At 41.6% G+C, this 17,187-nt stretch overlaps 1 protein-coding gene across 7 annotated transcripts in view; it reads left to right on the top strand.

The window, feature by feature from the left end:
* The window catches only part of sh3d19 (SH3 domain containing 19), a 202,115-nt gene that overhangs the window by 152,020 nt on the left and 32,908 nt on the right, over positions 1-17,187 (top strand). For all 7 annotated transcript variants that reach the window (XM_041190073.1, XM_041190096.1, XM_041190081.1 and 4 more), the window contains exons 14-17: positions 326-398; positions 2,904-3,034; positions 11,193-11,266; positions 15,787-16,010. In XM_041190073.1, the coding sequence (XP_041046007.1) occupies positions 326-398; positions 2,904-3,034; positions 11,193-11,266; positions 15,787-16,010 (502 nt within the window). The remainder of the gene's footprint in view (positions 1-325; positions 399-2,903; positions 3,035-11,192; positions 11,267-15,786; positions 16,011-17,187) is intronic.

Below are 17,187 nucleotides of genomic sequence, written 5' to 3'. Positions count from 1 at the left end.
CAGGTTCAATAGTAGCCTGAGAAAAGGAATTGGATAAGTAATTTAAGCAGAAAGAGTTGCAGGAATATGAGGAAAGAGCGAGGGAATGGGACGAACTGGATTACTCTTCAAAAGTGTTGACACAGATTTACTGCTATGATGTACAATGCTATGATTCTATTAAGCTTCTTGTTTCATGTGCTTCTGAGTTACATCATTTTTGTTATTGTAATAATTTGGTTTTGATTTCTTTGTATTTGGTATTTTTTTCTTTTTCTATCTTCACATTGGAACACACATTGGTCACAAATTTCCATTTTCTTTGTCCCATGTTCTGTTTTCTTAGAAACCCTTCACTTCTGAACAGTTTGGAGAAAACAGTGCTCCCCATGCTATTGTGCTGCATGACTTCACAGCAGGTATGGGATTCTGCAGTGCTGGGAAAGGGAAAATCCAGTACTTCCATCAAAATGTTTTATTTAACTATCATTCACTGTTCAGTAATACATCTTTTATTATATTGACTCTGGCATTAAAAATAAGCTGTTAAATAAAAGCCTGCTTCATATATTTGTTCTTATGTTGATAAATTCTCCTGTATACTTTTAAAGTTGATGTGATTGTTTAGGGAGGGAATAAGTTTCAGTGATTGGTTTAATAACACAGTCAGGGAAATTTTATGGAGGCCGCAAGAGTGGGAAATGTGGCATGTGGTGGGATGTGAAATCAATAAAGTCAGCAGTGTGCTTACAGTATGTTGAGCCTCATGACAACCCATGGAGGGTTCATACTTGTAATATATTTGCATGCCATGAACATCCATTAGCGTAAAACTTTTAAAATTACATTCTAATGTCAGCAGTGTACGAGAATCCTGTGGCACCCGGTTCACATTTGTTTGAAGTAACGTGTGCCAGTCAGCAGTTTTCCGTGAGGGAGGGGAGCAGGGGAATGACAGCTTGCATGGAGGCTTGGGACCGGCAAGCGTGAGTCAGTGGTTCAGGGTAGGGGGATGTGTGTGTGTGGATTGGGTCAGGGGCATGGATCTGTGGAAGAAAGATCCAGGAGAGGATAGAGAGTAGGTTGGGGGCATGGAGTAGTGAAGTGGGAAGGGCTTGGCATCCTGGGTGTGGTTGTGGGGGGCTGGGTTTGTGGGAACAGTCAGTCAAGGTAAGAAAAGAGGGGACAATAGGATGATGTCAGTACTGTTCAAATGTGTGTTCACCTCAGGGTGTTGGTTGACGGAGTCCTTGCAAGCTTTGAGTTCACCTACAACATTTCAATTATCCCAGCTTAGAGTGATCTTGGACAATCTCTTTTAAATGCATAGAAGGGAGGGTCAGCTAAGCCTGCAAGTTCAGCCATGTCCCGTAGAGTAGCAAATACAACACTGGACACTAACATGAACATTCAATAAAAAGTGAACAATAAAATGCAACATTGTTTCTTTTACAATTAAGTAAATGTCCCTCACTCCCCTGTAACCATCAATGCATGCCAACCATGAGGTGTGTCAGTACATTTAGCTTTCTGATTAAGCTAGTCTCAACAAATAATGATGCACACATGAATAAAGTGAAACCAATGTAATGTGAAATATTTACACGTGAAATTAAGTCTTGAAAAACACCTGTGCCACCTTTGTGCCCTCAAATCTTATGGTAATAGCAATGTAGTTAGATAGGAAAGTTTTGGCCATGTTGCACAGCCTCCCTGTTTGACCAGGAGGCTCTTTTATAGCCCACCCGTTGCTGCAGCACTGTCAGCTGATGGCAGGTTTCACCACTGAAAAGCTTCCCCAGCCGCTGAATCGCATTTGTTTTCCGTGCACGCTACTGGCACTTAAAACTTTAACTGCAATCGCAGGGGAAACTGGAAAATGCAAGAGAGCAGAAGTGGCACACACTTCCAGTTCCTCCATCAGGAATGGCACACTGTTGACTAAATCCTCCCCAGTATGTGTGGCACAGGGAAAGACCTTTTATATGACTCAGCTGAATGAGAACTTCACTAATAAAACTACAGGCTAATTACTCTCAATGTGACCCTGTCAGTCAAGGGACAGACGATTGCCTGTGGGCAGGGGAACTCATCAATTTTCAGGTTTGAACATTTTTGGAGTTTTGTTTGTATTTGTAGTCAGAATAAAAGAGGATTGTAAATGAGATTTGCTATTTAACTTGCTATTAAGATTGTATTTCTGGAGTTCAGCCTTATGACTTTAAGCACATAATAACAGCTGGTAAGAGCCAGAGTAAACAACTGACCTACATTTCCCTTGCTTTGCGAGTGAGCTCCGGATTGTCCACCACCTCTGCAATCACTGTGGTTTCGATGGTTGAGCGATGATGTGAAGCATTGACCTGCACCATACACCATAGTGACTTCTAGTGATGCCACAAAAGCATCTCCTTTAGTTTTCTGCTGCTTATTTCCTGCTCCAGTGGAGGGGGGTACTTGACCTTCAGCTTTATTCAAGGGGCAGTATTGGTTTGGGGGATCACCCATTTATATACTGATGTTGCTCTATGAACCAAGAGGTTTACTTTTTAAAAAATCTGCACACTGCTACTTTCCTGTTAGGAATTTACATTCTGACCCAGTGTTGTTTTACCTTTTCCTCTCCACTTGCCTATTGTCAGTTTAAGGGGGGGAATGTTACATTCATGATCGCTCACAATTAAGTTCAGATCCAAACTTTAATTTCAATTTAAGCTAATTGTAGATTAATGAGAATTCAACTTTGTATATAAAGTAAATTAAATGTACCTATACGAATGCATAATCAAAAATGATATCTATGTGTAATGGGTGTCAAACTGTCAGTTATTCTTTTTAGTATGACAGTGTTTGATGTAAGCTGGAGGTGGTTACATGGCTCCTTGAGGAAGCAATGATCAGACCAGTTATTTCTTTTTTTCCAGATCAAAATGATGAACTGAATCTAAAGTCAGGAGATACTGTGTACTTGCTGGAGAAATTGGACAAAGATTGGTTTAGTGGGAAATGCAAGGGGCATACTGGGATTTTTCCTGCCAACTTTGTCAAAGTTATTGTAAGTTGTTGGTTAATTTTTTCCTCAATTAAAAATACTAGTCTTAATTTAATACCAAAAGTTTGGGCAAGTTTTTTTGGTTTTCTGATATATCTACTTCCTTGATTTCTCTTCCCTGGCTTTTGATCCCTTCCTGGTTTTCATTTCCTGATCTGAAGCCAATGAGTCATACCAAAACTCTGCATCTCCTACCATCTTCCCAAATTATATTTTCATGCGTGAGAACAGAAAATATGAGGAGTTTTTCCAGCTAAAAGGAGTGGGTTTGTGTGTATCATGGGAGTTAAATCCCCTGATTTAACTGGATTTTTTCAGATTCTGAGGCCATAGAAAACTCCATTGGATCTGGCGGGAAACTAATTAAAGCAATTAAAATGGCAATTAAGAGCTTATTTAACCCTGGATTTACTGGGCACCTGTTTCCACATCTGTCAGCAACTCACCAGGGTCACTGAGGTGAGTGTACAGTAGGAAGAGCTTCTTCATTGAAACTTGACAGGCTGGGAAGCCTTTAATCAGTAAATGGACAGGTGAGAAGCTGCTGTTCAAAACACCTCTTTTCTGAGAATTCTATTATTGACAGGTGGTTGCTAACTTCTTGGAAGGCACTTCACTCACCTTTAGCAGCACTTCCCTACTGTTAGCCCTCACCATGGCAATGGGAGCCTTGCCCTTTTAAGAGTGGCAAGAGCAGAAGCAGCAGCACCATTGCCAGCAGCACAACTAGCTGTCTTCTCCTCAGCCTCATACTCCTTTGAAAAGCAGAGGGATTGGACAATATCCTTGTGGGGAGGTTCACTAGTCTGGTTACGAATGGTTTAACCTAAATTGGCAAGAGTTGGGCACCAGAATAAAGAAGTAGAAAAAAGGTTAAGATGCATGAAGGAGTGGGAGTGTTGAATAGTATTAGAGAAGGAAGTAATACCATGTTAGATGGAGCTGATTTAAGAAGGACTAAAAGAATACAAAGGCATGTTTAGAATGCACGTATGTAAACAGCGTGATGAATAAGGTTGGTGAGTTCCAAGTGCAAATAGCCGAGTGGGAATATGATGTAGTGGCAATAATGGAAGGCTGAGTTGGTGACTTTCCTTTGCAGAAGCTGCACTACCCATACATGCAGTTGCAGTGTCTGTGACATCAAAGCTGGCGACATCCAAGACAGCTGCAAACTCAGCCAAAACAAAGAGGGAACGAGGGGTGAGCAGTTCCTGGTTTCACCCAGGTTGGAAAGTGTAGTGTAAGTGGCAAACTCCAGGAGCAACAGCAAGTTCTGGGAACTCTCAGGGAATGAGTGTAAATGGAGGAGAACTTGGGGACTGCAGCTCAGGAGGGGGCTAGTGAAGGCTTGGAAGAGGGGACAGGTGAGAGGCAGCAGAGGGAGTGGGGCAGCAGTGGAAAGCTGTAAGCAATGAGTAATGACACAACATGCAGGCACAGAGAAGCACTGGTAAACAGGCGCACACCAATGAAGTCAGCAGTGGGAGAAACTGCACATGCAGTGGCAGACATAGTGTGCATGATGTAGGGAGAATATAATTTTTTCCAATATTGCTGTGGGATACTGTGAAGCAGGCTTGTGGGGGTGTGTGTATGTTGTGTGTGTGTGACTAATTTAATTAGACTGAAGACAGTCAGACTGCAAGGTTTGAATCATCAAAGGGTTAGGCGTAAAGCATTTATTTTGAATTGGAAATGGATGAGCTAAGGTGGGATACTATTAGATACAGCATGAATGGGAATTTGCATTAGAAGGTAAATGACAAGTGAATTTTTAACTATTTCATTTCAAAAAGAGAGATAAAGGGAAGTTTTATAATTGGCAAAGATCATAAATAAATAAAGTAAAGATATCAAGTTTATTTTTCCTGAAAGTGGTGTTCATAAAGACAACATGAAATATTTTTAGATTCTAGGAAAGGCAATTTTCAAAAGATAGTTAAGAACGATAGATAAAGATGAAAGGAAAGATTGAAAGCTGTATAAGGTGTGTGTGGCCATGTGATCTTGAAGACAGACCTGTGAAGGAAGCAGCTTACAGCCACCGCAGAGAAATGTCTAGGTGTTCCAGAAAGCAAGGTTTTGTTACAAGCCTTGGATTTCCATTGTCGAGTAAAAGGGATAGAGAGGCTTGTGAAAAACTCCCTTATAGCCAAAGTGGGCGCCTTGCGGTAATAATACTGGATGTTCTATAGATTAAGAATCTGTAGGGACTGTTGCCTGGAAAAGGGTGTTTATTTGAGAGTCTGGCCAAGTAGAAATCTTTTGGGAAATGTTATAAAACTAAATTTAACTGTCTAACTGTAATCTTGTGTTTGTTTTCTTTTAAAAACCCTAAAAGTGATAGTGGAATCTTTACTTCTGACTTCAGTGCACGTGCCTTCTCATAATAAATACAAATTGCAAAACTGTTGTGATAGTCTGACCAAGTTTCTTTTTGGGATTTGGTCAGTCCAGCAAATACCACCTGCCATAACATAATGTGGTCGATTGACGTCAGGAATCACAATAACAGAAATGTGGCTTTAAGATGGTGAGAACTGGGCACTTTATACTCACGGATGAAAATTCTTTCAGAAAAGATAGGGAAGGCAAAAGGGATAAGGGGTGCTGGTACTGATTAGGGAAGACATTGTAGCCTTGGAAAGAGAGCTTGTCTTAGAGGAAGCAGGGACAGAATCCATTTAGTTAGAATTGAGAAGCAAGAAAGATCTGATCTTACCACGGGGTATTCTATAGGTCTCCAAATAATGATAGAGAGAGTTAGAGGAGCAAATCTGCAGGGAAATCAGAGATTTGTAAGAACTATATTGGGGACTTTAATTACTCAAATATCAATTGGGATAATGTTAGAATAAAGGAAAAGGAATGGGGAGGAATTTCTGAAATGTGTTCAGGAGAGCTTCCTTGACCAGTATATACTTGGTCCAACTAGGGTGGAGGCATTGCAGGATCTGGTGCTGGGGTATGAGGTGGGCTGAATGAACCAAGCGTGTGTGGGAGAACACCTGAGTAAGGTGATCACCATATCATAAGATTTAGATTTATAATGGAAAAGAGCAAGGAACAATCTAAAGTAGAAATTTCTAATTGGAAGAGAGCTACCTTCAATGGGATGAGAGGGCATCTAGCCAGGGTAAAATGGAACTGAAGTTTGACAGGAAAAACTAACGGAATATTGGATGATCTTTAAGGAAGAGGTGTTTCAGATACAGGAAAGGTACATTCCAACAAGAGGGAAAGGCAGGGGAACCAAAGCCAGGAGGACTCAATAGATGATGAGCATGATAGGAAATATGATGAAGCAAAAAAAGAGGATGTATGATACGTGTCATGTGAATTCTTCAAGTGTGAACCTGACCAAATACAATAAGTTGATAGGGGAAGTGAAGAGAAAAATAAGACCGGCAAAGGGTGACTATGAAAATAGAATGGTAGTTAATATAAAAGGGAACCCAAAAACCTTCTACTGGCAGATTAATAGTAAGTGAGTGGTAAGAGGTGAAGTGGATCCTATTATGGTCAGAGAAGGTGCCATATGTTTTGAGGCAAAGGGCAAAGCTACAATAAGTAATGAGTACTTTGTATCGGTGTTTAGCCAAATTGGATGTTGACAAAACAACGGAAAAATCAGAGATGGTAGAGTAATGGCTGGAGTGAAAATTAATAGGCAGATTGTACTGGAAAGGCAGGCTATTCTTGGAGTGGCTAAGTGACCAGCTCCAAATGATTTGCATGCCTGGTTGCTGAGGGAAGTGGGGATAGAGATGGTGGAAGAGCTTGTCATAACCTTCCAATCTTCCCTAGATACGGGGGAGGTGTCAGAGGATTGGGGAGTGGCAAATGTGTCACCCTACTTCCATAAAGGGTGTAAGGTCAAACTATAGGTAACTGTAGTAACCACAGTTCAATCAGTTTAACATCTGTGGTGGGTAAGGTTCTAGAAACAATAATCAGAAATAAAATAAACACTTGGAAATGTTTGTTTTGATTAAGAAGAGCTAGCACGGATTTGTAAAAGGCAAATTGTGTTTGAATCATCTAATTGAAATCTTTTGCTATAACAGAGAAGGTCGATGAAAGAAATGTTATAGATGTTGTCTATATGGATTTTAAGAAAGTGTTTGACTAAGTGCCACATGAAAGGCTGTTTAACAAAATTGAGGTTTATGGAATAGGAGAGTCACTGTCAGCTTAGGTAAAAAAAATTGCTTAAAAGCAAATCATGTTAAGTGGTTGTTTTTCAAACTCAAGGATGGCAGATAATTTCCCAAGAGTCAATGTGAGGACTATCGCAGTGACTTGGATATTGGAATACAGAGTAAAATTTCAAAATTTGCCAATGATTGTGAACTTGGAGGCATGGTAAACAGTGAAGATGGTACCAATAAACTGCAACAGGAAATAGATAGGCTAGCAGAATGGGCAGACAAGTGGCAGAGGTTTTTAATACAGAGAAGTGTAAGAAGATACATTTTGGCAAAAGGGATAGGGGAGAGGCAATATAGACTTAATTATCACAGTTCTAAAGAGTGTGCAGGACAGAGGAACTTAAGGGTGCATGTGCCTCGATCTTTGACGGTTATAGGTCATATTAAGAGAGTGGTTAGCAAAGCATATGGGACCATGGGCTTCATAAATAAAGGTATTGAAAAGCAGTGAAGTTATGCTGAACCCTTGTAAATCTCTGGTTGGGCTACTAGAGGATTTAGTTCTGGTCACCACACTTTAGGAAGGGTGTGAAGGTCCTTGAGAGAGTAGAGAGGAGATTTACCAGAATGGTTCCAGGGATGAGGGAATTTAGCTACAAAGTTAGGTTGGAGAAGAAGGGGTTGCTCCCCTTGGAACATAGGAGGTTATGGGGAGATCAGATAAAGGTGAACACGATTATGACAAAAGTCGACAAAGAAAACTTGTTCCCATTAGCTGATGATAACAAGGACTTCGAGACACAGTTTTAAAGTTTTGGGCAAAAGATACGAGGGATGGGGGATGGGAGTGAGGAAGAACTTTCTTACCCAGTGAATGGCAGTGGGTATCATCACTTCCCTTGAGAGTGATGAAAGCACAGACAATCAATGATTTCAAATGGAAATTGGATAGGCATTTGCTTGAAATAAAATTGGTAGTGCAACATGGGGCTGACTAGATCTCTCTTCAGAGTGCGAGCTTGGCCCTGATGAGTCAAAAAGCCTCCTTCTGTGCATAAATAATTCTGTGGCACTGAAATTCAGCTAGATGGAGGTGAGACCCCCAACACAATGTTACAAGCAGAGGATCAGCTCTACCAACATGATTGAGCACCTGTGCCTCAAGGCTCAGGCTTTCACGGCAGGTCGCTGCTGAGGCAGGTCCAGCCTCCTGGACCAAGACCTTCCTCCAAGTAGGCAGGCATTGTCAGTGGTCATCAAGGAGTTTGTCACTGAAGGACCACTCCATTCCATCCAACCCCAGCCAGGTTTCTGCCCCTCTCAAGTTGTGTGCTCTCTTCTATCGCAAGGAGAGAAAGCATAGAGGTACAAGTGTTCAAAATGGCTTGTGTGCAGAGGAGGGAAGAACAGCATTTGTGGAGGGTGACATGAGGTATAGTGAGAGGGTACTAAGTTGAGGGCGAGTGTGTGTTAGCTGTTTGGATGGGGATGAGAGGTGCCTGGGGAGAGAGGAATGATTGGAACTGCGAAATCTGTGGCTCTGAGGAATGCTGTGCAGAAGAATACTGCGAAAGTCAGAGTGTAGGACTTGACACCTGGAAGAGTTATGCTATTCACCTTTCCCACTCTCTTGACCTTCCTGGTGCTCAGTCACACACTTGCTGCTGACTTCGTCATCCACTTCCATCCAAGCTTTTTAGTTCAAGATGTTGTCCTCTTCCTCCCACCCTTGGGAAAGACCCTGTCACTGCAGTCCTTCAGACCCCACAGTAAGATGTCCAGGTTAGAATGAGGGATCCAGGGAGCAGCCTTCCCAGTTCTCCTCTCCATTCCCCTGGTTGCAGCAACCTCAGATTGCTGATGAGCCCTTCAAACTCATGTCATGATCCCTTTAATTAGAAATCCATCCTTTGACAGAATTGGTATGCCATCCTACCCACTCTCTAATTGGTGAGGGAGTCTGGGGGCAGATGCTAATACCATGGCATTGGAAACAAATCTCTGCTGAGCTCACCAAATCAGGTTCCCAAACTGAAAATGGCTTCCCCATTCTGGCAGGGACTAAGTCAAAATGTTCTGTACAGCGTCTCAGTTAACTATTCAATCACAAGCAGGCCAAAAAACCAAGCCATCAACTTTTTCTATCTTTCTCATTCTCTCGCTCTCTCTCCATCTGACTCTCTTTTGTTCTATTTTCCTCTTTGTCTTTTGACTTTACCTCTTTCATTATCTATGGGTGGAAACTTTGGGAAGGCCTGTTGAGCCTCATGCCAATCAGGCAGTGGCAAGGCCAGTGGCAGGCCTTTATCTGGAGTCAAGACCCCAAGGCTGGCAGCTCTTGTACTCAGCAGCGCCACTGGGAGGCTGTGGCTGCTGCTGGAAGAACAGGCATTAGAGTCCCAGGATCATGGAGTGACCCAAGTCACAGGTAAATAATGGGTTGGGGGTCACAGGGAGAAGGACACAGGGGCATCAGCAGCAAAGGCAGAAGGGTGGCTCTCATTGAGCTACCTACATCCTGATGTCCAGTCCCTTGATCAAATACTGAGTGTCTTTGATTGAGGCATACCAACAAACCCCCCCCACTGCCCCTCAACCCCCCAGAGGTGACAAGCTGACTGCACAGTTTTACCTGTCATGTATGTCGCATAGCAACAGGTCCATCTACAGCTGGGTTAATACCAGCAATGGTGGGATGAGGCCCTTAAGTGGTCATTAATTGACCACTTAAGGCCCTCAATTGTCAGAGAGGCAGGAAGGATAACCATGGCAAAAACAGAATTACCTGGAAAAACTCAGCAGGTCTGGCAGCATCAGCGGAGAAGAAAAGAGTTGACGTTTCGAGTCCTCATGACTAGTTCTGTCGAAGGGTCATGTGGACTCGAAACGTCAACTCTTTTCTTCTCCCCCGATGCTGCCAGACCTGCTGAGTTTTTCCAGGTAATTCTGTTTTTGTTTTGGATTTCCAGCATCCGCAGTTTTTTTGTTTTGATCTCTGAGGATAACCATGGACCTTCTCACCCAGAACTTATTTCCTTTTCCTTTATAACAACTTAATATTAATGACAATGGGCAATTTGAATTTGCTTTCTTCACTGAACATAGTGCCTAACACTGGGGTAAGGTATCATCATTGCTGTCATCCCTTCCATGCCTCAGCAAAATAGCTGTTCGTTCATGCATGTCTAGAAAGGAATGCGGCAGGTTTCTGGTGCGGCTTCATGCTACCTAAGTAAATGTCAATGAGCTCACCATTAGCGAGAGCACAAGATTCCAGCCTATTTTCCTATTTTTCTTGATCTCTCTCCCTTTCTTGATTACTCTCTTTTTCTTTATCCCTCTCCCTTCCACTAGGTAGCACTCAGAATGGAGAGTCTTGCTTGATTCTTCCTCTCAAGGAAAAAGTTGTAATATGCCAGTCTGAGCTGGCATATTCAAACTTTAGAGACATCGCAGCCAAGCTCAGATCTATATTCTTCTCTCTCAGGTGCACGCACTTCCAACTGGGATCACTAGTTAATGGGAAATGTTGCCCATTTTTCCTTCCCTCCTTCCGAGCCCAAGTTACAGGCCACTTGTAATGCCCAGCTGCTTCATTAGAGATCAGTTAACTATGGATTGTACCAGAGATCTCTTTGTGTGATTCAGTGTAAAAAATTGTATGCTATTTTTAAATATACCTCGTGTAATATTTCAGTGACCTGGAAATTATTCAAGAGGAGTTTGGCATTGAGAGTGTGTATAACAGCAATGAAGACTGGTTCCACTTTCCATCAATATTCTTTTCCTCCCTTTAGGAAAGTATTCCACTCAGTGGGTTCAGAATAGTCTTCTTGAGGTTTGGGACTCCTCATATGACAAGATTATTGAAATGAATATGCCACAATAGAGAAGCTATTACATGTTGTAAAATTCCCATTGTTAATATGTCATGTGTCCTGTAACATGTTATTCTTGAGACTACTGATAAATACTGTGTCGTAACCTGACAGATTTCTTTTTGATAGGTCGATTTACCTATAGACGATTCACAGGAAAGCAGTGTGAAGAAAGTTGCATTTAAATCAGCTTCACTTGCCAGGTAAGTCTAAATGCTTCAGGAATCCTGAAGCATTAATTAGTTATTCAGTCCCTCAGCTGAACTTTTATCATATTTTCCCCTTTGAATTGATTGATTTCCTGATGCAGTAAATTTTCCTAATATGAAAATGCTGTATTTCTTGGTGTTTTATTTTCCATTCAGCCAAGTGCAATTTATTGTATTCATAGCAATCTGTTAGGTTATTTGCGTTTAATGAGACTATTTGTTAGAGTACTTAGTTAAATTTTAAATCAATTTTGTAAAAACATTAATATTATTTATACACCCTAGGCATGCACAAGTAATGCTGCATTTGTTAAAGTAGTGAGACTCCTTCACGTAGTATGCGGCCAACACTGGGGTCAGTTTTAGCACTGCTGAGACTAGACTGAGTGAAAAATGCTGCTCTACATTTAGTGAATGCAGACCGGTATTACTGTTGAGTAGTCCAACTACAATGTACCACATAATTACCACATTATGTATCTTGCAACCATAAATATACCACTCAATCAACCTCTTGTCACATTGAAATTCATGTAATTTTGTACCAAGTCCCTCATTTCCAAGGTCAGATTGAACCAAAATTGGTTTAAATAAATCACCATCTATACTTATGTCCCAGAATACATTATCAGAGAGTAAATCCATGATGTGGTGGTGTACTGAGTGGTACACCAGCAGGTCCAGATTTAATCCTTAATTTGTGTTGAATTACCACCCCTTAGCCAAGGAGGGCAAAAACAACCAGTGTCCCCTAGTACAAAGCATTATCCAGTGACCTTTTCTAGTGAGGACACTTGTGAGCTCAAATATGGTACCCCTAAAGTTAAATAGCTTTCTAGACACACATGAACAAACAGCTATTTTGCAGAGGCACGGAAGGGATAGCGGCAATGATGATACCTTACCCCAGTGTTAGGCACCATGCTCAGTGAAGAAAGCAAAATCGAATTGCCCATTGTCATCAATATCAAGTTATGTTTTAAAGTAAAATGAATTCATTTAGGTAAAAACAAAAAAACTGCGGATGCTGGAAATCCAAAACAAAAACAAAAACAGAATTACCTGGAAAAACTCAGCAGGTCTGGCAGCATCGGCGGAGAAGAAAAGAGTTGACGTTTCGAGTCCTCATGACCCTTCGACAGAACTTGGAGTTCTGTCGAAGGGTCATGAGGACTCGAAACGTCAACTCTTTTCTCCTCCGCCGATGCTGCCAGACCTGCTGAGTTTTTCCAAGTAATTCTGTTTTTGTTTTTGTTTTGAATTCATTTAGGGCTATTTGTGTGCAATTGGGGTGTCAAGTATCAGAAATATGAGCAGGAATCACTTGCACTCAAACTCTGCCCATGATGGACATTCCTGGTAACTTCCTTACCATCTCATAAAATGGCAAAAGGGATGTAATTTGGCCACTTAATCAGGATATGATTTGGCCATTAATAAACAGATGTAAAACTGCATCCAGGATTGCCAGGCAGTGATGAATGTGGAAGTGATGATTTAATGAGACAGAGGAAGACAAAGCATTGTTAGGAGAATGGGCAAAGAAGTAGCAAATGGAATACAATGTGGGGAAGTGTGAGGTCATGCACTTTGGTAGGAAGAATAGAGGCATAGACTATTTTCTAAATGGGGAGAGAATTCAGAAATCTGGAGTGCAAAGGCACTTGGGAGTCCTCGTCCAGGATTTTCTTAAGGTTAACTTGCAGGTTGAGTCGGTAGTTAGGAAGGCAAATGCAATGTTGGCATTTATTTTGAGAAACTAGAATATAAAAGCAGGGATGTGCTGCTGAGGCTTTATAAGGCTCTGGTCAGACCACATTTAGAATATTGTGAGCAGTTTTGGGCCCCGTATCTCAGGAAGGATGTTCTGGCCCTGGAGAGGGTCCAGAGGATGTTCACGAGAACGATCCCAGGAATGAAAGGCTTAATATATGAGTAACATTTGAGGACCCTGGGTCTATATTTGATGGACTTTAGAAGGATGAGGGGGGATCTGATTGAAACTTACAGAATACTGAAAGGCCTGGATAGAGTGGACGTGGGGAAGATGTTTCCATTAGTAGGAGAGACTAGGACCCGAGGGCACAGCCCTCTAGAACAGAGATGAGGAGAAACCTCTTTGTCCAGAGAGTGGTGAATCTATGGAATTCATTGCCACAGAAGGCTGTGGAGGCCAGATCATTGAGTGTATTTAAGACGGAGATAGATAGGTCCTTGATTGGTAAGGGGATCAAAGGTTACGGGGAGAAGGCAGGAGAATGGGGTTGAGAAACTTATCAGAAATTTGGACAAAATGTTTCCCAAAGATGCAGTGAGAAATGTAGTGTGTTGACTGCAAACCCTCCTCTGCGCTCAGCTCATTTGTAGGATTATTTGCCACCTGCAGTTGGGGAAGGGGCACATTTTCAGCCTGACTAAGGCTGAAGAGATCATGGAAATTGGGTATTAGTCATTTCAACAAATACTTGAGTTCGTATACCATCTTTAACAGTAAAATATTATAGGGTTCTTCACAGGAGTGTTACAAAGCAGAATTTGATACCAATCCACATAAGGAGATATTAATACAGATTACCAAAAATTTGGTCAAAAGATAGGTTTTAAACTGCATCATAAAAGAAGAGAGAAAGACAGAGAAGCTTAAGGAGCAAATTCCAGACCTTTGGCCTAGGCAACTGATGGTTTTGTCAATGGTGGTATGATAAAAATCAGGATGTACAAGAAAACAGAATTGGAGGAACGCAGCAATTATGGAGGATTGTAAAGCCAAGGAGATCAAAGATTGGAAGGAATGGGGCCATGGAAGAAATTGATAGCAAGTATGAGAATTTTAAGATCAAGTTGTTGCTTGACCAGAAGTCCATTAAAGTAAGTGAGCATGATGAGTTAACGGGACTTGATGTGAGTTAGGATACAGGCAGCTGAGTTTTAGATGAGTTCAAATTTCCTGGAAGAACAGGAGAAACAAGAGGCAGATGATTTTGGACCACAGCAGCACTGTGCACATTCACTGTTGCCTTTCCAGTTCAAAACAAGCAGAGACAAGAGAGACAGTGCCATAGTTGTCCTACATGCTTTAATCTGACTTAAAGCCAAATTCCACTAGAAGCATGGTAGCGCTATTGGATGTGAAGGCCACTTTAGACCTTTTCCTTTAAGGCTGTGGCTCGTTCTGGGACTGCTGCTCCAATATCCTATAGGGAGAATGGTCCATGGTACCAAAATGGTCCAAGCTTCCTCTCATCCACCTCTTGCATCATAATGCCCACTTTGTCTGCCGTAGAACATAGTGTGTGATGCTGGGCTGGATTATCACTTCCAACAAGCGCTCCCTCATGCCTCCACAATGCGTATCCTTTCTCTCTACTTTTGGAAAGCATTACTTTTCCATGGGGAGAATATTTTCTATGGCAAGTAGGCTGGGCAGGGGCGGGCACTGAGCTGATCGCCGCTCACAATTGGCTGTGCACTGCCATTTTACACAGGCGGGCCAATTAAGGCCTGCCCAGCGTTACATGTGGCTGGTAGTGCAGCGCTACCTGTGTGGGCTGGGGAAGGAGGGAGAGTTGGGGCCTGCGCTCTCTCACGCACATGCACAAAAAAGTGCAGCAATCTCCCTGAGGCACAGAGCTGCCTCAGAGATTAAATAGATAATACTTTTTTAAAAATAAAGTAAAAAATTATTTAAACATGTTTCCTCATGTGACAGTATCACGTGTTTGTGAAGTTTGCAAAATTTATTTAATTATTTTATAAAATCTTCAGGAAACCTCATTCCACCCATGGATGAGGTTTCCTGGAAAACGCGAAGGCCGCTTCGGCTCTTCGCCTGCCCGCCAACTTTAAGATTGGACCAGCAGTGTTGTTAATAAGTTAAATTACTTTTTACTGGCCTTAATAAGCCATTGACAGTTCGGCGGGCATGCGCTGGAGACAGCTGCATGCCTGCCGAACGAAATATCGAAATGATGTGCGATGACATTGGGACGCACACCTGACGTCATCTCGCATCATTTTATGCGTCGGCATGTCAGGCCCGCCCCCTCACATCAACGGCAATATTCTGCCCAATGTTTCCATTCTGCCTTAGTAAAGGGCTAAAAATATGCCCAACTACAGGTTGTGAATAATTTTTGTGCAACTGAACTGACCACAGAAAATCATATGTAGTCAACACAATGCAATTCTCACTGCATCAATGCCTCACCATTGGTGACAGGACTCAATTGAACCTAATGCCAAACAAAATATACCTAAATATTTTTACATCTATTATGTGGATATTACTAAAACTGTTGTACACAGATGATTTATCAAAAATACTAATTGTTAACATTATTGGTAGCAATTTGTGCATGTAACATATATTTCATTAAATATTTCTTGTTCTTGATTGAAATGTTATTAGGCAACCTAAATTGGTGTTTCTTATGTAGTCAATGGATTTGCAAAATAAAATTTGAATGTAGAATGGTGTGATATCAATACATGTTGACCAATCACTTGTCATACAGGGGGCCTCGATGTGTGGCTCGGTTCGACTTCGAAGGCGACCAGGCTGATGAACTCACTTTCTATGAAGGTGATGTTATTGCATTGAAAGAGTATGTGAGTGAGGAGTGGGCTCGAGGACAACTAAAAGGCCGCTCTGGAATTTTCCCTCTAAATTTTGTAGAGATTGTTGAGGACCTACCAGCTTCTGAGCAGCAGCAGATACAGAATTCACCTCTGTCTCCAGGTGAGCAAAATAAATTCTTTTGAGTGAGTAAGAATTGTGAATCTTCAGTTTTGTCTTCAAAATATAAGATCCGAGCCAGTGAAGTTATAACACACAAAAAAACTTCAAAATCCAAATACTATGAATTCAGTCCCATGAAGGGCTACCTGACCTGAATTTTCAATCCTCCAGTGTAACTCGCAGCTAACTTATCAGTTATTTCTGATTGGTTGGTTTCCTACATTCACTTGGAGCTTTATTGATAAGGTACATGGTTTCACACTTAACCCCATCTGAAGTTAAATATAATGTGAGAGCCTTTAGAGGGTCTGGGAAGATAAGAGGTAGGAAATAATTGTAGAAGAGAAGGGGTTTGATGATGCTTTGTGTTTTAATAAGATTCTGTCTCTTCAAAATTGCATTATCTCAAGTGGTTAACATTTAACCATGAGTTGGAACCCAAAGGCTAGTTCAATATAACCCACTCCATTATCTAATTTGGTTCTACCATAAATATCTTAATGAAAGTAAATGTTTGAGTTGTTGAATAAAGGAGATGAAAGTCTGTTGACTCCCCATTTTTCTTGTATTTATTTATTTATTTATTCATGGGATGCGGGCATCGCTGGCTAGGCCACCATTTATTGCCCATCCCGAATTTAAGAGTCAATCACATTGCTGTGGACCTGGAGTCACATGTAGGCCAGACCAGGTAAGGGCAGCAGATTTCCTTCCCTAAAGGACATTAGTGAACCAGATGGGTTCAATCGACAATGACAGCCATCAGCACCAGACTTTTAATTCCAGATTTTTATTGAATTTATATTTCACCATCTGCCATTGTGGGATTTGAACCAGGATCCCTAGAGCATTAGGTTGGGTCTCTGGAATACTAGTCCAGTGACAATACCACTATGCCACCACCTCCCCATTGTAAATCACCAGCTAGTAAATCTATATCTGAGGTCTCTGAGGGGCTTCCATTAATGCCAGACTATGACTCAGCAACAGGAAGCAGGGAAAGTTGGACAAAATTAATCGTTCCAAGCTGCCAGGTGGAAAACTTCGCACCACTCCACCTAACCAAGAAATCACCAATTGGTCCAAAGAAACAGGTTGATTTGACTGAAAGCACTCAAACCTAGGACCGTCTTGTCATGCCAGATGGTGTAATTAGGGTTCCCAATTTGTTTAGATG

The sequence above is a fragment of the Carcharodon carcharias genome, chromosome 1 (assembly GCF_017639515.1).
Source record: "Carcharodon carcharias isolate sCarCar2 chromosome 1, sCarCar2.pri, whole genome shotgun sequence".
Classification (NCBI taxonomy): domain Eukaryota; kingdom Metazoa; phylum Chordata; class Chondrichthyes; order Lamniformes; family Lamnidae; genus Carcharodon; species Carcharodon carcharias.
The sequence above is the reverse complement of the archived record's forward strand: the minus strand, read 5'-3'. Positions and strand labels throughout refer to the sequence as shown.